The sequence below is a fragment of the Pomacea canaliculata genome, linkage group LG3 (assembly GCF_003073045.1).
Source record: "Pomacea canaliculata isolate SZHN2017 linkage group LG3, ASM307304v1, whole genome shotgun sequence".
In the NCBI taxonomy this organism is placed as follows: domain Eukaryota; kingdom Metazoa; phylum Mollusca; class Gastropoda; order Architaenioglossa; family Ampullariidae; genus Pomacea; species Pomacea canaliculata.
The window spans coordinates 13528060-13550597 of record NC_037592.1 but is presented as its reverse complement, the minus strand read 5'-3'; the positions used below and the strand labels follow the sequence as shown (position 1 = coordinate 13550597).

At 35.9% G+C, this 22538-nt stretch overlaps 2 protein-coding genes across 9 annotated transcripts in view; one reads left to right on the top strand and one right to left on the bottom strand.

Annotated features, from left to right (window-relative positions):
- Positions 1-6845, top strand: part of LOC112559240 (protein cycle-like) — a 69972-nt gene extending 63127 nt beyond the window's left edge. For 5 of the 7 annotated variants that reach the window (XM_025230311.1, XM_025230313.1, XM_025230312.1 and 2 more), the window contains exons 11-18: positions 190-296; positions 1061-1211; positions 2159-2244; positions 2742-2856; positions 3232-3286; positions 3531-3690; positions 4003-4947; positions 5105-6845. In XM_025230311.1, the coding sequence (XP_025086096.1) occupies positions 190-296; positions 1061-1211; positions 2159-2244; positions 2742-2856; positions 3232-3286; positions 3531-3690; positions 4003-4187 (859 nt within the window). In that variant the 3' untranslated portion in view covers positions 4188-4947; positions 5105-6845. Of the gene's footprint in view, positions 1-189; positions 297-1060; positions 1212-2158; positions 2245-2741; positions 2857-3231; positions 3287-3530; positions 3691-4002 lie in introns of all 7 variants that reach the window. The other 2 variants (XM_025230310.1, XM_025230306.1) reach the window with 2 other exon arrangements.
- Positions 6846-10438: 3593 nt separating this feature from the next.
- LOC112559241 (branched-chain-amino-acid aminotransferase, cytosolic-like) lies at positions 10439-21636 on the bottom strand. Of its 2 annotated transcripts, XM_025230315.1 has the most exons (12): positions 21287-21636; positions 20970-21136; positions 19888-19968; positions 19335-19535; positions 17571-17681; positions 16208-16327; positions 15583-15743; positions 14946-15091; positions 14668-14753; positions 14330-14398; positions 13579-13722; positions 10439-13370 (listed from the first exon to the last, which is right to left on the bottom strand). In XM_025230315.1, the coding sequence occupies exons 2-12, from the start codon at positions 20988-20990 to the stop codon at positions 13284-13286; spliced, it is 1227 nt and encodes a 408-aa protein (XP_025086100.1). In that variant the 5' UTR covers positions 20991-21136; positions 21287-21636; the 3' UTR covers positions 10439-13283. The 2 variants fall into 2 exon arrangements, with proteins under 2 accessions (XP_025086100.1, XP_025086099.1); XM_025230314.1 differs by having other exon boundaries at positions 20970-21636.
- Positions 21637-22538: the final 902 nt, after the last annotated feature.

Below are 22538 nucleotides of genomic sequence, written 5' to 3'. Positions count from 1 at the left end.
CCTTTTTAATGTGGGAATTTTACAGTGTATGTGTAGGTATGTACTATGTGTGGATAAATTTGCATGTGAATGAATTTATGGGTCAATATTTGTGTGAATCTGTAAATACATATGTGCAAATGTTTGTGTGTGTATGTGTATGGGTAAGGTTACATGATGCGTATTTGTTTGTTTGTGTGGTCATTGCAGAGCTACTGTGATCCTGGGATACCTACCTCAAGAACTCTTGGGTACATCTGTCTATGAGTATTATCACCAAGATGATATTCCAGCTATGGGTAATGTACACCGAAAAGGTAAGCATACAAGTGATTGTATTTTGACCTTATAGTTCTTGCTGACCTTTACCATAAAGGGTTGGGTTTTTATTTTTTTTTAGTCGTTTATGTATAACAGAGTCAACAATTTTTTTCCTTATGATGCTTATTTGTGATAAGAGTTGCTCCATGAATTATTTTTTGTGTCTATTCCTTCAGTCATATTCTTGGTGGCAGTTCAAAATTACTGCACTAATTTGTAGAGCAGGAAAAGGTCTGATAAATGTTTTTCCAACTGCAACATATCTTTTTGTACCTAATGTACCAATGGAGTTATTAGATGTCATGTTCAGCTCACACCAGGATGAAGTAAATAAAAGTAATGGAAGAACAATGTTTAAAAAATAATACTCTTCTAAGTATGGAAGGTATTTTCAAGAATAATGTTTCTGCTTTTTCCCAGAAGTATAATAAAAAAGGAAAAAGAAAAAGAATTAAATTGAAACAGGATCCCAAAGTATTAAGATGACTCGATTATTTGCCAAAAACAAATTTTCCTTAGAAGACTAAGCCTGTGTTGGATATACAGGGCTTCTGCTTACGCAAAAAATTGCGTACAGTACGCATTAAAAGTTCGGAGGACCCCTTCAATTTTCGTCAATGGGGTCCCCTCCAAAGTTTGGCGAAGAACAGGGACCCCTTAAAAATCTGAAGAAGGGGTCCCTAGGACCCCTAAGAATTTAGCCTTAGCAGAAGCCCTGGATATAGCATATTTATTTTTCCCTTTTCTGTACTTTTTCTAGTGCTGTCTTCAAAAGAAAAAGTGGAAACTGAAGTATACAGATTTAAAGTGAAAGATGGCAAGTTTTTACACCTCAAGTCTAAGTGCTTTGGTTTCCGGAATCCTTGGACAAAAGAAGTTGAATATATTGTCTCCACCAACTCAGTTGTGCAGTGAGTTTTTGCTGATTATTTAGCATGACTGACTGGTTTTGATTTTGTGAGTGCATGCTAGCATTCCTTCTGCCACTTGGTTAGATCATCTCAAAGCATTTTTGACTTAACAGTCTGTAACGGCCTGTTGCTGCTGTTGCTTTTAAAGAAAGAGCATTACAATTTTTTTATGTAATGTTTTACAATTTAGAGTAGTTTTGATTACATGCTTGTGTCTAGTTATGTGCAGAAGGAATGGACCTTGAATTCTGAGAGTATAATTAAACTTTGATATTACATTGTACTTTTCTTCAGAAAATCATTCCAATAACAAATATTTCAACAACAGGAACCATATATTTTAATTATTTTTATTGAATTGTATTTTTATTCCTTATTCTGGCATAGGTTCAGGATGTCAGCACAGATGCTACCTTTTTAATGTTTTCAGATATTCTCACATACCATGCTTAATCAGAATTTGATTTATCAAATCTAATTTTTGTAATCTCACATCTTATATCAGGACATATAGTTGCTCCAGCAGCAGGGTATAGGGTATTACTATGGCAGGAATTACTAGTGTTTCAGACACTGATGTTCAGCTGTGTGAGCATTGCAGTAGGTGCAACACAAAACTCAGAATAAACATATATTTTTTTTATCTCAAAAGACAACAGCTCAGAATATTGAATTTTTTTATGTATATGATTTTGATCAAAGACTACATGGATTTCTATCAGATACTTGCTTTCAGGTATTTCATGGGTAAGGGAACATGGAAAGGAGTCCATCAGTCAAAAAAAAACATGTTAGTTGTTCACTTTCTCTCAGTCCACTCAATGGATTTACAGTTTGAGTGTCAGTGTTGCTATCACTGTTCCTCACCAGATACTTTTAATGGAGCATTGTGATAAACAGGCTTCTGCTTTTAAGTCTGCATCACTGAAACCAACTCATTGCTGCAGGGTTCAAGAGGTCACTAGCTCAGGGCAACTGGAGGCATCAGTAACGATAGCTGATGAGGAAGACTATGCACCAATTGACATAATGGGTAAGACAGACATGACATTTTCTTCCTTATCTCTTTTACTTACATTAAGAAAAATATTAATTGCAGAGCCATTTCAAGCATTGATTGATTATTGATTTTTGTTTTGGTGCTAACGTACACTAGCTATATCCTATTAAGTCAAGTGGATGCTTCAAATGGAGCCAGAGAGAAAACAGCCTCAAAGGTGAACTGCTCCATCTTGCTGATAAGCCCCTACCATTGTCCACACATCAATGCCTGTTCACATATGTTTTTGCAGTGTGCTTGATCTCATTCTAATAATTCACAGTCTAAAGAAATACCACAGTCCCTGTAAGCTATTACATGTCTTACATAAAAATGTTTGGTATAAATTAAATGTTCAAAAGACTTGCTTGGAAATGTACTTATATATAGGTTCTTTATTATCCTCTTCCCTATCTTTGTCATTGTAATTTCTTCCTACAATTTTTTGAAGTTTTGACCACTTTAGAAATGAAACCTGTTGTGTCTGATAGGAGAGAGTTCACAAGGTTCCAAGAGTGTCTTCATTCCAGGCCTGCTAGGAGGAACACGGCCAGGTGCGGGTCGGATTGGCAAGCACATAGCTGAGGAGTGCATGGAGCAGCTTAAGTGAGTAGCCATCGTTGGTAGTAAATACAGCAAGCAATATAATGATAAATGGTTGAAATCATTAATTTGGTCATAGTGTATTGAAATGCTAATTTCAGTTGGAAATACCTCTTGTTTTTGATCAGTAACCCTGGCTTATCTTGATAACTTTTTTAGTTTGTTTTACACAAGAATTGTCAGTCACTCAAAGGAAGGTACTACTGTTTTCAAAAGTGGGGTAAATTCTCCACATAGGACATTTAGTGCTGATGTCAGGATTGAATTTGAATAAGCAGGTCCTTCAAGAGAGTGAAAAGATTTTTGGTATTTTTTAGAATCAATATATGTTATACTCCTTAGGCCTGGCAGATTCAATTATTTTGATTTTCTTTTCAGTAAAACACCGCTAGGCTCAGCCGATAGCAGTGACATTATACCTTCCTCTATTCAGGTAACATAGCATTGTCTATATCCTTCACAAACTATACTTTATGGGTCTTTGTACTTTTCCTATGGTTTTTTTTAATAATTTGACTATGAGATTTGTATGAAAGATTTGTTGATTTTTTTTTTTTAATTTTTAGAGAGAAGTGTCATTATGCATTTTTAGTTGATTGTTTAAAATAGGTGTGACTAGCAGTTTCAGCATGTTACAAAGGAAGAAGTTATGGTTGTGTTTGTCCATGTTTGCTTAGCCCCGGCAAGGCACATCCAAAGCAACAGCAACAGCCACATCATCTTCATTCTCAAACCCGACAGCATCAGGGTCTGGAAGCTCCAGTGCTAATCGCAGGGATTCTTCACGGCAAGTGGCCACCTCCCACAATGGTATCAACGTAAGGTTGTCCTCTCAAGGTGAGGGCCAGAGTCATAGTGTTCTTTTGACATTTACTGGTGGCTATATTCTGACATAGAATGGTAAGCCTAAAGGAACAAAGGAACAGTGAGGACAGAGAAGAAAATTTAAATTTGTGTGTTGTTTGAGTGAACTGGGCAGGCTCTTCTGTTTTTGATGATGGGTAAAAGGTTTCCATTGGATACTTTTTTGCAAATATGAAGGTTACTTGAATTGATTTTTGTTGATTTACAAGTATAAATCAAGAATTAATGTAGAAAGTATGTTAAAAATGTTAGCATGCTTATATATATATGTATTTCCTCTAAAAGCAGATTCAAATGAGGGGACATCACTGTTGGAGCACGTGATGCAAGAGCAGACAATGGATAGCCTTCAGAATCCAGGGAATGATAGCAATGACGAGGCAGCACTGGCCTTCCTTATGAGTTTGTTGGAGGCCGATGCTGGACTAGGTGGACCTGTGGACTTTAATGACCTGCCATGGCCATTATGATACCATGCCAACAGGACTAGGTCATGTTGGGTATTTTTATGTGTCAGTGTTGCTCAGGTGTCATTCCACTTGTACAGCATTTCTGTGGAAAGCTTGATGATGGATGGGCTATGCTGTTTGCTCACAAGTGAAATAGAAACTGAACAATCTCACAGTAAAGGTTAATTGGCAGCCTGGATTTGAATATAGAACCATTGAGTGAGAATATTGTTGGCTTGGGCCATATGTGAGCAGCCAAGGAGTTTCTCAGTGGTTAACTCTGTGATGAAATGCCTGCTTGAAGACAGTTGCTGTGATGCCTTGACTGCAATGAAAATGAGTGCAGCTGATGTCTATTTTTTTTAAAATGGAAAAAAGATTGAATTGGGTTTCTGGCAGATTGAGCATATTGGGGTCACATTAAAATTTAGAAGAGAGAATTGCATATTGAAATGATGCTGTCATGCTACAAAAATGAGGAACATTTATTGGAGTGATACATTGGCATGCAACAATCTCACTGAAGAAAACTAGATGAATGGTATTTTTTCTAATTCCCTCCATAGGCGAGTTTTGTTATGAAAATTTACAGAATTAAGCATGTGTTTGACATTTCCTTTGCATTTGTGCAAGAAAAAGATAGCTGCACTTTGCTTTATCTGGTGCAAGCATTTGTGAGTGGCTTGTTCAGGCAGTACCATGACAACATAACATGAATCCAGTGTGTGCCACATTGTAGCTGAGCATGCGGTGAAAGAAGAGAATTGTGACTGTCAGAGAGGTGAGTAAATAAACCATGTTATTATTTTTTGTAAAAAATTGTACCTGTTGAGACTTGCCCGATGAGCTTCTGAAAGCAAACAGTTTTGGTTAAAAGCAGTAGCACAGATTTTTACTGCTGTCATTTGTTGAAATGAAAGTCTTTATGTTGTCTGCAGAGACAAGCACAGTTGGGGGGAAATGATGGAATAAAAGTTCCATTCCATAGTGCTGTGCCTTCAGCGTAAAACCTCTTCACTCATAGTCCTCTACAGGTTAGCAGCACTGCATGACAGCACACCATGACTGCTCACCTCTTCGCTGAACAGACAGGATGCTTGTCCTCCCTCCACCTGCTTATTGTTCTGATGCCTCTTGTCATGGCTGCTTTGTGTAAGCGTGCCTTTATGTGTTATACCTAAGCCAGCATTCTCCTGCGCCACTGTAATATAAATAACATTTGCCTGCCTTGTTTTACGCTAGGGTCCACTGGGCAGCAACAGCTGCAGCACCTGGGCTTTAGTTCTTCTTGTGGGAGAAATGGAGAGAGAGTTAACTGTCTGCCTTAGGCACAAACATGACTGTTGCTATGCTGAATAAAAATAATCATGGAATTAAATGTTTTCAAGGCTAGAGTAAACAATGTAATGGCAAATTGCGGGAGGGATAGTTACAATTCCACAGCTATATATCTGTTATTTATTCCAGTTGTGTTAACTACTTGTTATCACAGTCTTTCGCCCCGGTAACTTGAACATGTATAACCAAGGTCTGACTGGTTTTAAAATATTCGGTTTTGATTGTTTCTGTACAGGAATATATACATCTGAATTTTTTATATTATTTAGGTGTTAATCACCGTTCGTAGTGTTGGAGATGAAATAAAACTGTTTAAACCATGAAACCATAGGAAAAATGCCCATTGTTCTGCAAAAAAAAAGTTTTATGTATGTATACATTTGATGTACTTGGTGACTTAAACCATCTTTAGCATTTCCTAGTGTAGCGGATAGCAAAGAGCACATCAGAAATGTTTGCAGACTAGAAAAGCTGAACCATGCATGATGAAAAGCAAACTAGACACGAAAGAAAAAAAAACTTTTAAGAGCCAGTAACAGTTCCTCTATCATGGTAACATTTTCTTCCAACACTTTCCCTCAGCAAAATCACCATTAATAAGAACTGCACATCCTGTGTGTTTCTTAGCACTCTCCTGATAACTCTTGAATGCCTGTCTTTGTGTTACTTTTGTTTAGGGCTGAAGTCACATTTCTCCTTTGTATTTTACCAGTCTCAGCTTTCTCACATTCCTTCTGAGATATTTTATTTTTATTACTCTTTCATCTGCTCGTTTTTATGATGTCTTCATGCTTCAGCAATATTCTACTTGCACCATGCAGCCTTGTTTGTCGACTTGGTCTGTTTTATTTCTTTCATTCCTTCTCTGAAGTCTCCCTGGAGCTTTTTGCATCATAGCAGCAGATGCGGTTTTCAATTGTCTGATTTCTTTTTAAGCTTTTGTAATCTTGTTCAGTTGTAGAGTATGTTAGAGAATGAAGAGAAAAGAAAATACAGAATGCAATCAGATGAACATGTTGGACTTTTTCTATTCTTTCATGGTAAAATAAATGATATTCCATAGGCTTTTCTTTTAGTTCTTTTTTGTCAGTTTGATTTCATAGGTGTTGTTTCCCTCTAGTAGAGAATGTCAGCTGTACATCATCAAGATAGTGTTCCTTCCATCATTTCTTCCTCCACCCAGTGATTTCCCCTTGCACTTCAGATGCTGTGCGTAGCAGTGCATAGCACAGTGAAAGAAAAGACTGTTGTGGGGGATCTGTGCTTGAAAGCATTACAGGTGCAGTAGTTAAATAAAGTGAGGTTTACATCTGTTTCCAAAAAAAGAAATCTTTGTAACTGGAGCTGTGTTCTTCAGGTAAATACACTGGAGAGTTTGTCTGGGAGGTCACTTATGCTCTCCTTAGTTATCATGTTTCATATGACATTAGGACATCTAAGTTTACTTGTGAGCTTTTCTGCAAGGCCTTATTGTAGACCTTTTTATTTTGTGTCTTCATAATGGAACACAAAATGCCAACAGATGGGAAAAAACTTTAGAGATTCATATTTATTTCAGAGCATAACAAGTCCTTTTTGGCTTGACTTCAAATATGCTGGTCCTGGTTGTCCATGTGTAAGATTCTATAAGCAGTCTGTGCAGTTTTATAGCATGTCATCAATGTGTGGTGTTTTTACCAGGGGTGCATTTGCTACTGAGCCATTTGAGGATGTGGAGAAAGGCAATATATCCTGAGAATTTGTCACTGGCATATTTTATGCCACTGCAGATACAAGTGATGCCTTTATGTTGTTGCTTTAAAATGCCATGCTCAATTTCTGCTTCAGGCCTGTGGATACTTATTTTTTTCTTCACCCGTTTAAAACAAATGCCAATTTATTAATAACAGATCAAATCAACCAACGATTTATGTGAGTAGTGATTGTGAATTTCCTACAATCAGTTAGTTTGTAGATAAATCTCTAATTGAAGATTACTGACACATTCCAGTTTATTGCCTTGAAAGTGTCTGTGCCTTGCCACTCTGCAGCAGCTGTTACACGCTAGACTAAACATTACATAATTTAGCTCACCTTTTATTTTTCAGGCAATGGTTACAGTAAGCATTTGTAATTTGGAGCAATAGATAGTTCAGCCTTTTAAAGAAAACACCAAAAGACTGGCAACAAGTGTCTCACTTTGTATGTTGACTCGGTGATCTGAAGCTTCGACTGCCTAAAATGTGGTACCCATGATTCCATTCCTGTCTTTGAGATGTTGAGGTGACCGTTGTTTATCATGTTCATAAGCAGCTTTATACAATTGGTACATGAAATATTGCTAGTAAATGAATAATTATACTTCACTTTTAAGGAAAAGGATTTCTTACGTATTAAGTAACATTCCAGATGAAATTTGTGTATGTATGTATGAAGGGAGTATGGTCCAGAAATTTAAATGACTTTATATTCAGGTTTCTTTTGTATTCTTGCTGAAGTTTATAGAGGAAAAAGTGCCTCAGATCTGTGAATACCCTTTCCTCCCAGACAGTTGTTCTCATAAAACCATTCCATTTTACTGATAAATACAAACATTTTGATGTTATAACTGTTACTAAGACCTTTTAGATGCTGCTTCTGTGAAGGTGAACAATTCTGTGCAATCAGCAAAGGTGTCTGAGATTTTTTTGGTAACAGTTCAGGCAGAGGTGATGTCACAAGTTTAATCATTGTCTTTGTTTCTTACAGTTTTATTACTGTTGTGTGTGTTTGAGGGAGAGAGAAAGAGAGAGAGAGAAATGAGCATGAGAGATGGTGTGCACTTATTAATGTGCGTATTTGTGTTGAGCGCCATGTATACAGATGCACGAGTGTGTGTGTGTGTGAATCTAATGTTACGTTGTGAAGGGCAAGTTTTTATTATCATGTTGAAGCTTGAGAAATCTACAGGAAAGATTTGAACAGCATATGTTTTACAATTGAACAGAATTACACAAAGGCCTGATATATCTGACATTCTGTTCCATGTTTAATATCTAAGGAATGCTTGCTGTTGGATTGAGATGCTGGTGTTACAGCAAGATGAAAGATGAGATTAGGGGGTGCTTTTATTGGTGTAGGGTGGGAGGTGGTTCTAGCATACTAATGTTCTTTGTTAATGCGTAATTATCAGGTCTTCATCCTTGGCTAAGGGGGCTGAACTTAAGAAACAACACTTGCAAATTGACAAGAGGATTTTACATTTGGCCTTAGGGGTTTGTCTGGTCTTTGGAGAAAAGGCAAAGGGGAAAAGTAACAGTGAGTTGCCTCCATGTAGGGAAATAAGCTCTACATATTCACATAAAGTTGACCAATAAAGGCCAGTACATTCAAAAAAAAATTTGCACAATACACAAAAAATGGCATGTGTTTTACCAACATTGCTTCTTATTAAATACATGAGAATATTTATTTATAGCAGGTTAGTTGTTAAAGATTTAACAACAAAAAAAAAACTGAATTGTGTACCAAATGAATGTTTGTTTTGCTTTTTTATTTTCTGCTGGTAAAAACTTTTTAACTACATTTACTAGATTATTTTCCCCTGTTGTCTTTCAAGCCATCTTTGTAACTTTCTTTGAGCAGGAACCAAGGTTTTCAATTGTCTTTGTGAAGTTGATAGATGAAAAAAATAAGAACTACTTACATTTTAAAAGGGGAGTTGCACGTGTGACAGTGAGTGAAAAGTGAAAAATGTATTGAAGCTTACTTCCAAAGCCAAATTTTTCCCTTGTTTTTCTCTGTGTCCTCTTGTAATTATAGCATTTTCCTCTCAGGATTTCTATTCCAATCAAATACTACATCATGGACATTTTGGTCAGTGTGTTGTACTTGGCAAAAATGCTTCGCAGAACTTTTTATGTCTCTTTTAATAAGGTTAATGATTTCAAATAATTAAAAAATCTATGAACTTTGCATTTCTAAATAACCACACCAGAGAGTTGATTAATAGATGTACACGGTAATGACACTTGTAGACCGCGCTGATTCATTACAACCCACTGAAGACAGTGACTGTCTTACCAAACAGAAGACATGCTATAGATCAAACTACTTTCTAATCATGCTTTCCTAGTGTTTTCTTTCACTTAGCAGAAATATGGCAGATAATTTGCCTCAGTATCTAGCTGTTGGAAGCCTGGAGTTTAGTGGATTAAGTTTTTTATAAACAAAAAAACCAAAAACCCACAAACAAACAAACAAAAAAAACCACAAAACAAAACAACCCAACTCATTTGAACTTTCATTCTAGTTATTTTTAAGTGGTTTGAATTTTCCCCAGAAGCTACTTAGACCAGTTTGTTTAAAAAAACAACCCTTTTTTATCTTGAACATCTATTGCAGCCTTGAAGCTGAAGTTTGGTTTTGTGATGCTGTGCTAAGAAATGAAATAAGAGTATGGAAGGGGTTGATGGTACCAATTTTCACACCTTTCTTTTCACACGTTGAATTTTGTTTACCCTAAGACATCACAAGCTATTTATAAGAATACCACCTAAACATTACAGGTTACATTTGCCCCACAATCAAGATCACTTATAAGAAGCAGTAATTTATCAAAGAAAGCTTGTATATTTTGTTAATGTGCATAAACTATAAATATTATTGCTGTACATAATAAATGGCACATTTAACAATCTTTCCCTTGTTTGTTGAAATAATATATTTATATACTGTAAGTGTATGGTACAATCAACCATTCACAAAAGATAAACAATGTTGCCAAAGATGCATTTTACAGTCTTATTTTTTATAACTATTTGTGTTGCCAGCTTTTCAAGATTGTGTGAATGCAAGTGAATTAATTGCAGCTTTTCAAGAATAAACTCCAAATGTAGTACTTCAAGACTTTCCATACTGATATTGAGAACTCTCCCCAGCATAGTAAGGAGATGCAGCATAAAGAACATGGAGGAAACTCCTTAATAGAAATTTTTATTTCAAAAGACTGAGAATAGAATTAGCACATACCATAGTGTACACCGGCCAAACCAGCAATTGTGCTAGGAGAAAGACAAACAGCTAGTACTCATGTTATCTAGTCTATCTACTTATAATCTTCATATCATATTGTGTGAAGCTGGTGAGAACAAATTCTTAAAAATGTTTACTCATCCACCAATAAGTGTATTTCATCAATTTTTAAATTGTTTACTTCAGATCTTATAATAATTGTTTGATCATTTTGGTCATTTCACATCTCTATAAAATGACATGGCAATAGTTCAGAACAAGCATGTGTTCAGAAATAGTCTCCCCATTAACTGCTTATGCTAGATTGTTACTCAACAGATCTTGATGTCATAAGTGTATAGCATTCTGATTGCATAATTATGCCAACATATTCAATGTATCATTTAGTACACTTAGTAACATCTTCAGTTATATCAAATGCATTTCTTTTATGCTGTCAGATTTTAAGTCTAACAAGTTATTTCAAGAAATGCAACTAATGTCAGCAAATGATAAATATGAGATTTACAGCCACATTTTACAAGACTGACGTTTTCTACTTAAATTATCAGAGCAATTTTCAGATCTTTCAGTATTGAAACAATGCTTACAAAATGAAAAAAAGGAAACTTCCAGCAAATGTCAGTCTGCTGCAAAATCATTAAATGCAATCAAATGGAACTCAAACATGAACAAAAACAGTGTCTAAGGTCATTACTATTTTCAAGCTTGCAAATGAACAAGAATAAATTGTAAGGGTCTAGAAATGTATACATACATTTTCTATCCATCAAAATATGTAAATCCAATACTTTAATGAACCAATGAATGCTTAGTGTCAGCAAAAAACAGTTCTGACATACATGGGCTTTCTTGAGGTTTCTGATGCATCACAATTCATCGAGTATGTGTGAGACACCTATTAAGCACATTACAAAACCATGACAATTTGGAAATCTGGCAGCAGTCCTTTCTCACAAGGTGTTTTCACCTTGGATATATTGTCAGATGCCTTACAGCTGCCCTAAAAGTCATAGAAGGAAGACTGTTTCACAATGTCTCTAAAAATGTTCAATGGTTATACAGCAATGACACTCACTACAAATACAGGTTTTGTGCTCTTGTTTGCAGTGTGCAACAGCAAAAATAATCACCTATGGAATTTAAAACAACTGCAATGGTGACCATTAGTTCCTTAAGCAGTTATTATAAGTGCAGACTTTCCATCACTAATAAAATCTGCCTGACAAAGAGTCTTGAGGGAAAAGAATCAGATTTTGAGTCATATGGAGTGCACCAGCAAGATGTAAAACATTATCCTGTATAATATCACAGAAGAAAATCCTGAACAACTTGTACATTATACATGAAAAATAAAATGATACATATGGTACTTCATCTTGTTCATAGTACAAAAACTCTTCAGAAAAAAAAGGATGTGCCCCAAAATGTATCTGAGACGCTAACCCGACTTCAATGAGTTAGCATAGTGAAGGACCAGCAGAAACGGATATGCAATGTGAATATGTTTTGATGGGATTAAAAGGTAATACTAATCAAACCAAGTCAACTGATCTGAAATAGAATCTTAAAAAAATAAAAACTACGACATTTTATTGTATGCTATTTATGAGTTCTGAATCCTGGAGGAAAATATTTTCAGTTCAATATAAATGCTCACCACAATTTGGACAGGTTTCACAAATTAATCTCATATATTGAGATTCTTCAAAACCCATTGAAACAGCTGAAACTGCATTTAAAACAGGACAAAAAAAAAAAATTGACAAAAATGAACTCACCAAAATCACGCTGTGAATAACAGTTGCAGATAAAACAAGGCAACCAAAAATATCACGTTTGTTACCCAAACAAGCGAGTGACATCAATGCAAACATAACACAAGACTATGCCAAGCTTTTAATTTTAATTACTAACCGTTTCTAACAGAAAAAAATTAGAAGCCTTTCTTTCATGTCTGTAAAGAACACAAAGAGATCAGTACATTATGAAATTCATTACTTGCTAGCTGAACACAAGTTAGTCATTTTGGAGGTGATGATTATAAACAAATTAGTTTATGTTTGTGTAAGTAATTTAAAGGGAAAAGCAAATCAAATGTTAAGCTGGGCTTATAATGACATTCCAAATTAAGTCCAAGCAATGATAATTTACTTAAAATCACAACTAAGACCTCACAGGTCTATAGTATACACATATATAGTCTATAGTATACACATCTATACATAGACCACCATGCTGTCAAATGTCACTAAACCGCCACACGGGATTATCAAAACTCTGGCATTCTTAATTTGGAGAGTATGTCATGATGAAAAGTTAAATAAATTGGATAATAAAGGTGTAGCCAAGGAAACTGTTACACACAGTAACTGAGTTTCAATATAGTTACTACATGCTTTGATATGGAAAATGTCTGTGTGTTAAAAAAACAAACAAAAAAAACTGTAATAATGCCATTGCAAAACTGAAATAACCTCCTTCAGCATGACTTGTGTTGTACTAGAAGTAAAATTTGTACAGTGTATTTTACTTCAATCATAAAACTAATTAAATAGCCTTTGGAAATATCACCAAAATTACCACTAAATTGTTTTGTGCAAAATTCAGTTGGTTTAAAATTTTCACAGTGTAAAACCCACAGCTGAGACATTTTGGAAAAATAAAGCTCCTTACGAGACCTCAATATCAGAGTCCGATCCCTCTATTTCAGGTAACATGCACAGTAGAACTGAAACCTGCATTTTTGTGCAAAGTCCTTTACAAACTAAAGAGAAGATCCCTGGTTTAATACATACGTGAAGCTGTGACATTAGCAACAACCTCTGTATCTTCACTCACTAGCTCCATCCATGAATGGGGTATGCGACCATACTGGAAAAAAAGCAAATGATCAGGTAAGTACACAAGAACTGGTATATGCTAAATTATATATAAAAAGCATAATTAATGTATATTACGTAGAGCAACATTTTATGTTTGTTACTATAAATCAGGCACTTTCAAAACTACAGCATGATTCAATGTAAAAGAAAGGCTGGCCAAAAACTACAAAATGTCATTAACATTAAAAAGGCCAAACCTGGATGTCTGTGAGGTGGTTGAAGAATCGGTTTGTAAGTTTTGCCTTTGTCATTGTTGGAATCTCAAGTATCTGACCCTGGTAAAGAATCTTCTCTATTGGGCAAACAACACAGGCTGTGCCTGCTCCAAACATTTCCATCACCTATGTTACAAACATCAATTTGATGCAGTATATATTTATACATGAATAGTCTGTAAGAGTACACAAGAACATATAAATATATATGCAAACAAACGACAAATTCATACCAAAACTTAACAACTCAGCAAATGTATTATTTGGGTCACTATAATATATACTATGAAAACTATAAATCAGCTATAATAAAGGTTTAATATGATGGCATCCCCTCTGACTTCTGTAAAACTACAAGTGCACTTGATTTTAAACTGGAAATAAAAAGGTGGTCACAAAATAAATTAGGCTAACTTGTTGAATTATACAGAAACATTATGATACACACACTATAAAAAACATTTTTTTATTTTATTTTTTTGCATTTAGAAATTAAATAAAATAATTTATTGTAGCGACTGGTTGTATATGGGATGATTTTATTGAATTCACAGACATCCGAGAGAAAAATAAACTGCTACTCATCAACATTGCATGCAGCTCAGCTTTTGTCTTCTTTTTAAACTCTTTTTTCAAGTCTTAAAGTAAAAAAGAAAAGAAAATACTGACAAAATCACATTCCACAATAAATCTTGTTTCTGACTTTATTAGGATCTGTCTCTACAGCACTCACCCTGTTTTCTTTCAGGCCTCTGATTACTTCCTTCATTGTGATGTCTCTCTCTGCCACTTTGAATTCATTCTGATAACAAGAAAATAGAACACTGAATCCAATGAATAATTTTACAGTACACTCACACCAAAGCTAAATAAAAAGATGGGTACACTTGCAGTACATTTCTGTGCAGCAAAAAATTATGTAAGTCTTAAAAACAAGAATGTTTAAGAAAATGGTTTTTGAGAAAGAAAACTATTTAAATTTTACAACTAAAAGTGATTCAACAGGCCAAATATATTTTCCTTCGAAAATTTTACACATTGTTTGCAACATATAAAATTTGGATAACTCACCCACTGATGAGAAAGTTCCAGAAGAGATTTGCGTGTTACTCCAGGCAGAATCAACCCATGGAGTGGTGGTGTTACCAATTCTTCTTCTATTGATGAAAAGATTGAAATGGTAATCTTAGATGAAGCATATGAATAAATGGACAGTTACTACTTCATTTGTGTTGCAGTGTTGTTTTAAAAAAATAAACAGCCATTTTAAGGATTTCTGAGGTTTTAACGAATTACAATTTTACTGTACTCATTATAGTACCTCTCACTGATATATTTTCAAAACTGACCTCCTTGATCGTTGATCCAGTACATAAACAGGTTCATTGTTCCCACTTCAGTCAGCTTATGGTCATCACCAAAGAGCCACAAAACCTGCTGGCAGCCCATTTCACGCATGGCATGGTCCTGAACCTGAATGGTGGGGGCATAGTTCCTAAAGCAAAATGTTGGTCACCATCTTAGAAAGTTTGTTTTACTAGATAGCTCAACCTCTCAAACTTTTATGTCCAGCTTATGTGATCATGCATGTACAAGTACACACACACACAAAACTTCTCTTCCTTCAACTTCATTTCCTCTTAATTTCTACTTCCTCCAAAAGTGTGCTGTGAGTCTTTCAATTCAACTAAGCCTAAAACAAAGCACTGACATCCTATTAGAATATGAATTGTGGCTAGTAAAAATACTTCTAACTGTACATAACTGCTGCTAGAAGAATCACTCTTCTCCTCACTATTACTCTTTTCTTGATGAGCTCAAATTCACATAAATGGTAGTAAAAAAGTTTTCTTGCTGCATATAACTGCTACTTGATGAGTCTCTCCCACAATTCTACTCTCTTCTTGCTTTTTTCTCCACTTGCATTTCTCAAACTATTTTTGACATCGTCCCACCAAGGACAAGAGAGTTACTAGATGGACTTACGCCCCCATCTTGAATGGCCCACAGCTACCAGGCCAAGCACGCACAAATCTGGGGTCAGCCAGCAAGGTGACTGGTTTGAATCCTGTGTGGAAGTAAGGGCCAACCGGCGACAGCAAAACAAACAATTTGGCCTCTGTTGACTTGCTCACACCAAGGGCTGGCTATTTTTTTTTTCAAAAAAAAAAAAAAAAAAGAAAAAAAAGGTAAAATGAAGATCCTGATAAACAGCTATGAAATAGTTTGGAAAATTTAACTGTCCCAGAATCAAATCAGGTGACTGTCACTCTACTGCAGAGAAGAAGGTGACATTGAATACTTAAACTACCATAACATGATAAGACAATGTGCCAAAAATATCTACCGAATAAATCATCACACTATTTTCCTACATAGGATGTGACCAGTAAGGCACACAAAAAGAAAAACAAAAAAACATATTGGAAGCACTGAAAATAACCACAATAAACACAGCGAGAAGATATTTATAACATACCCTTTAAGAAGCACAACATTCTTAAATTAATTCATCTGAGGAAGTGTTCTCACATTGTTAGAAAAGATTTATGACCCTATCAAACAACTATAAAAAGTACTGCCTTCATATATAGAGTCAAAGGTATGTCACCTCCGTGGCAATGTAGGTGGGTCGTATGTAGAGAGAGCATTTCTCTGACCTTGGCACCCAGTCACTGTCAACAGTGATCAGTTTCTTTATGAGCCGTAACAGTTCTCCTCCATCAAAATCCTGTTAACAAAATTGGTATCTTCTTCAGTAAATAGAATGGAATTCAGCATTTAGATTTCATGGGAATAAAATGCATAATAACAAGATTTTATAAAAAGTATTGTAATTTTGATCATGCTCTTAACAGTCAGTAGTGATGGGTGTATGAATCTTCATTGTAGCAAAACAAATGTTTTGCACTTTACCCAATTATGTATGTAACATGACTGTTAGCATGGAGGGAAAGGAGAAGTTGGGTAAAAAGTGCACTGAGCTGCAGATGATTCTTCTTAATTGACATGCACAGTTTCTTGAATTTCCTAAATTAAAAATAAACGACAGATGTGACTTTTGAATGCAGGGCAGCCTTGAAGTTAGTATATAGTTATTGCCAGGCATCTAAAATATAATTCTGACTATAACCATGAAGTGCACCATGTAAAGAAAACAGAAAAGTCGAGGGGTCACCTCAGTCCACAGCATGCATGTTTCAAGTAATCTTGTCAAAATGGTTTTCCCAACAGTAAAAACCAAAAGAAAAAAAAGATAATAGTAGTAAATTATAATGAAAAAGTGGATGTTTGAAAAACAAGTAGCATTGATCAATGTGGACATGCTCAATTGTTTCCCCACAGAGGAGTTTTTTAAGAAAAATACCAGAAAGTGAACTAATCTGCACATAAAAAAGATTGTTCAACATGCTGCTTTTAGTTTCCATATAACAACTGCAATGTGTGAATAAAAAGATTTTGCAAAGACTTGAAACAGGTCCATACAATTAGCTGCAGTAAAGCATCCTTCTGGCTGACAAGCAAGAGCACTTTTGAGTTAAAGTTTCATTTGACAACCACTATAATTTCACCAATAATTTATATCATGTCAAAACTTTTTAAAAGACGTTTCTTTTTAAACATTATCTATATCAGGGGTGGGCAATTAATTTTCCCAAGGGGCCGGATGAGAAACTGGGATGCGTCTAGAGGGCCGGATGAGAAACTGGAATGGTTCTAGAGGGCCGGACTAATATAGTTAACTCAGTTTTACCCAATACTGTATATATAGTATATTTACTGGTGGGCGGGCCAGCGGGCGGGCCGTTCAGAGACAGGAGGCGGGCTGGATCCGGCCCGCGGGCCGGCGTTTGCCCAGGTCTGATCTATATGATCTGTAAGCAACAATCAGAGTCAAAACAAAGAAGAACTAAGAGGTTAGAAAATGAGATCATAAGACTAAAATGCTCTTTGCAAAAAAATTAAAAACTCACAGGGAGAGCTGCTCGCTCTGCAGTTCTGCGCATGCGTTTCATGTTCTCCATTGGCCGGAACAGTCGGATTTTGCCATCTACACACCTATAGCCTTTCATCCCTTCAAATAACTGTAAAATCAACAGCACACAGATATTCTATATATACATTTTACATGAAATGTTATAATTTAGTTCACAGGCTATGTGACTTTAACATTCATGGAATATATGCACGAATTTCAAGTATTTTTAAATCATAAAAATATTGTCCAAAATATAGTTCCAAAATTTTAATCATAGCTCTCAGGAAGCATTTGGAACAAAATGTATAATACATTAATGAAGAATATTTTAACAAATACACAATAATAAAAAATACACAGAATATCAGTAATATGCATACAAAAACTACAGAATGTAAATGCTGATAAGCAATGATATATTCCCTACATAAATATTAATATTAATTCTTATTCTCCCTATTTTAGAGGACAATGTTACAAATGGTAACACAGAGTTCCACAGTAAGCACAGTGTAGGGCCATTAAGCCGCAGTCCAGTAATCCGTGAATTCACTGCTGTTCAAAATGCTTGGATCCCAATTTTCGGACACTGTGGATTGTATGGAACTGGACATTGCAATTCAAACACTTGAGACAGGTGTTGACAGCTGTCACTTTGGCATTTCGAATGTCCATGATTGATGTGCTATGCACAATCTCGGATTAAATATTTAAATCCTGGCTTATAACTTCAAAGAGATATTTATAGAAGATTAGTCTTTTATTTATTGAAATTCAAATATTAATCTGTTTTATCCATGCTGAGCGTCAGCATTATGGAGGCCACCATTGTAACTGATTCACACCTTACAGTGCTATAAAATTAACAGAAGGGATTGTGATCAAAAATCATTTTTTATTATTTATGGTAATTTATGCATTATCAAAAATTATTTAAGCCGTGAACCACCTAAGCCACGGTTAGGACCACAATCACCGCGGCTTAATGGTCCTACACTGTACTGCATGCTTCAATATGGCAATTGCTGTGGAAGACTTCAGACCAACAATCTCTATGTGTGAAAAATAGAAAAATGCCATTGCAAAACTCCATGAACATTGTTCAAAAAGAATTGAGACAGATTGTCATGGTAATAAAATTTGTATAAATCACCGCACATAGAATAAGCCAGTGTTCTGCTTACAACCTGCTTGTTCAAAAGTGGGACGCAACAAAGAGAAGTCTTTACACTCTTGCAAGCTGTTCCTTTCAGCAGAAATTCCATGCTTCGACAGGTTGCAAGCTATAAATAAGTTCATGATGGCCCAACAGCAAAACTGCATCACAACATCACTTAACACTTTTCTTGTTAAATGGAACTGCCTACATCACTGATTAAAGTCAGCAGGTTTTCTTTTTCAAAAATATATGCAAATATGGTGGCCTTCGTGAATTGATCCAAAACTATTTTAGAGATGACTAAGTAAATGATCATTTCATAACCCATAATTTTGCCTGGACAAGATTCAGAACATCAGTATCTATCATTTAAGCCTAACTTATCACTTGACTTGCATTTCCCTTTAATCCATTCAAAAATGATTCACCTAGTTAAATAATCCTTTCTTGTTTATACAGTTTTGGAATTAAAAAATTATTGAATATGGTGCACATGCACTTGTGACCTGCTGAGTTTAGTTGCTGGAAAAAAACCATAATTATGCATTATACTGTACACACACACATCTTTATACCTCAAAATGCTTAAGCAGGAAATACCTCAGTTGCATAGTGTAGGACTTTAGCTGCAGGGTGAATACGTAGCTCTTGTACAGGATGTATACATGGCTTGTCCCATCCTCTTTTGGCTGACCAGTCTATGGTCAACATATGGTCAGTGAAAGCATGGCCAAACAAAAGTTCATTATCTTTTGGCTTGGGCTGTGGTGTTTTAGTTAGGATCACTTCCAAGTCTTGAAACTATACAAAAATGGGGAATAAAGGATTTTAAATACAATTCATATTCTATATTCATTTTATTTTTATTTTCTTACTTTTAACAGTGTGTGTTTTCAGTGTATGATTGAAAGTGACTATATCCAAAATTATGCTTTAATGTTTCATGTTGGTTGATGAGGCTGGCTACAGAGATAAATGGAAGAATGTATTTATACACGGATAGCTGAGTGCAGACATTATAAATTATAAACCATAATTTTACAAACATTACTGGATAACAATGCATAACAAGTACAGTATGCTATTGAATGTGTGGTCTAAGACTGTACACCTAAAATGGAGGGTAAAGTAAGTCACACAGAGCATGAATTACATTTAAAGTTGAAGCAGCTGCACAGGACTGGTGTTGACCACAATGAAATGCCTTGTGCCTTAACAATGCCAGTCCCATCCCCTGAAAAAAAATAAAACATTAAAAATTCTATTTTGTTTTAATAAGCTTTTTACTTCATAAATCTTTGCTAAAATGGTTAAACAGGTAAATGGTGTGTTAAATAAAAAACAGCATGTGACACACCAATGTCATGTAAATGAGAATGTGAACGTGATACTGCATTGCTTTTTGGTCTTAATATAAAAAAAAAAACCATTTCAACATATGCTGAAAGTTAATTGAAAAAAAACCCACTGTGCAATAACTGCTTTACTGAGTGACTGTGTTGTATGACTCCACAAAGGCCAATATGCTCCATGGAAACAAGGCGGCATTGATGAGAGGCATATAAAGTAGTAATTATAAAGCCATGCAGATTTAGAGCTAGCAATGTGCACGTGTCAGAAACTTGGAAAGATGAGTAACAACCCCAGATCACTAGCAAGTTTATTTGAGCCAGTTTGAGAAGACATAGAATGGGCTGTGACACATTTCATTTATGCACTAGTCACATCTAATGCAACCCATACATACCATGGGTCAATCAATATGACTGCAAGTTCTAACTATATATATATACGTTTGCCCATTTACAAGTTGTTGTGTGGCAATCTAGACAATCATTTGTCAGTAAAAGATTTATTTGAAAGGTACTGAAATCGGGCCACGTTACAGATTCTAATCTTAAGTAACAAAACACCATTACTGAATGTGAAATCAACGTATAAAATGTATCAGCAGCTGCTTATTCATGAACATGCGTAGCACACTTCGACTGTTAATAATTATTTTCTTATTACGATACCACTATGTTGTAGATGAATTTTTTTTTTTAGCTTGCGTTCATTCTCAAATGATGACACGCTTTATCAGTCGTTATCTTCCAGCAGGCCTTATCTCAAACTTTTGAGTCGGATAAGCAAAATAATTCCTAACCATCCTGTATCCATTTCGAGACAATCGTAACGATTAACGCTGAATATTGTTGCTAAAACGCTTATTTTAAAAACAAGAAAACTTACCGTTCTCTGCAAAACCGCCATTGTCGGAGTCAAGGGCAGTAACTAAAAGGTTTTCAAACAGACGCCGAAGCTGAGGGACGGTCGGCTGACTCCTTCAATTTGTTGGGGGAGGAACTCTCCGGATAGCTCCTGCCTCGCTTGAATGAACACGGAAACTTCAAGGGTACCTGGAGATTTTAAAACTTTCAGTTTTTTTTAGCAGTTTTGTAACAAAGTAAGATTCCAGTATTGTTTGCGTTCGAATTGCAACACCTGTCCGGGTGTTTCTGTCATACAAATGTTGCACAAAAATAGAAATTAAATGTTTGAGGGCGAACCTATAGTCGGGTTGATCAGAGACAAGAAATAGTTGACTCTGTTCGAAGTATGTTCCGTCGCTAGCTTGTAGCAAGCGCGTCTTTGCAAAGGTTCGAACCCGACTGTGTGGAAGGATCGTGCGGCACGCAGTGTCACGCACAGTGTTTCGTCAGCGTGTGACGCGGTGCGCGCGACGGCCTTGAGGGCGCTGTCCGTCCTCTCCCCACTGATTGGCCGAGACAAGCAGACTTTTGTCTGGCAGTGGCAGTGGCAGTGGCGTGCTAGCTGTCGGACGCCGGTTTATTTGTGACAGCGGATTTGGCCGACCTCCAGTTCAGGCACAAGTCGTGTACTAATCGTACGAGTAACGCTGAAAGCGCAAGGTCACATGACGTCAAGTGTTTACTACGCTACGATTGGTTCGCAATGCCAACGCCTCCAACGCACCTAAACACTGACTTGAAGTCGAACGTGATTCGATAATATCTCGGGCAATTGTCGACGCAATAATGAAAACAACAACTACAGAGAGGCTGTTAGGCAGCGGAAAAATGTCATTCATTTTTTTTAATGAGGGCAATAAAAGTCGAGATTTTTGTGTTTTTATTTATCGCAAGACAATATACTCAAAGTGTACATACTTCACACGTATTCAAAAAGGTCATAACAGTCTATAGTGAAATGAAAACCGGACGTTCGGCGAATTTCAGGTGTGCAAACAAAGGCTTGAAGTGGGTTACTTAACAAGCAGAACGGTGTTTGGAGCCATTGCTAATATTTTTCAATTAATAGTTGCTGTTAATACCTTCAAGAGGTCATGTATATCTGATCACAGGACAGCACGCGAGAAAACATTTCCTGAGTGCATGTCAGTGTGACCTAGTAATTGCGTACATGTCTGTCAGTACAAAGTGATTTTGTAAAGACACAGATTCCGTGACCCGAGACCTTATATATATATACATTTTTTTTTCCAGTAATTTTTGTTACATGACCATCGCACTCCAAATTAACATACGGTCCAGTTCTCCTATATATATTGCCTGAGATGTATCCATACAACGCGGATATATCCATGTACACTTCAATATCTGTATGCATGTGAATTGTTGGTGTGTACATGGTAGTGCATATATACGTGTGTAAACTTGGATCTCGAAGTGGGAAGTAGGAGAAGTGGAGGATAGCCACTTTGATATAGAGAAATATATAGTATCTTGCCTAATCTTTACCCATGCATTAGTGTACTCTGCTATACTCCTTTAAAACAAA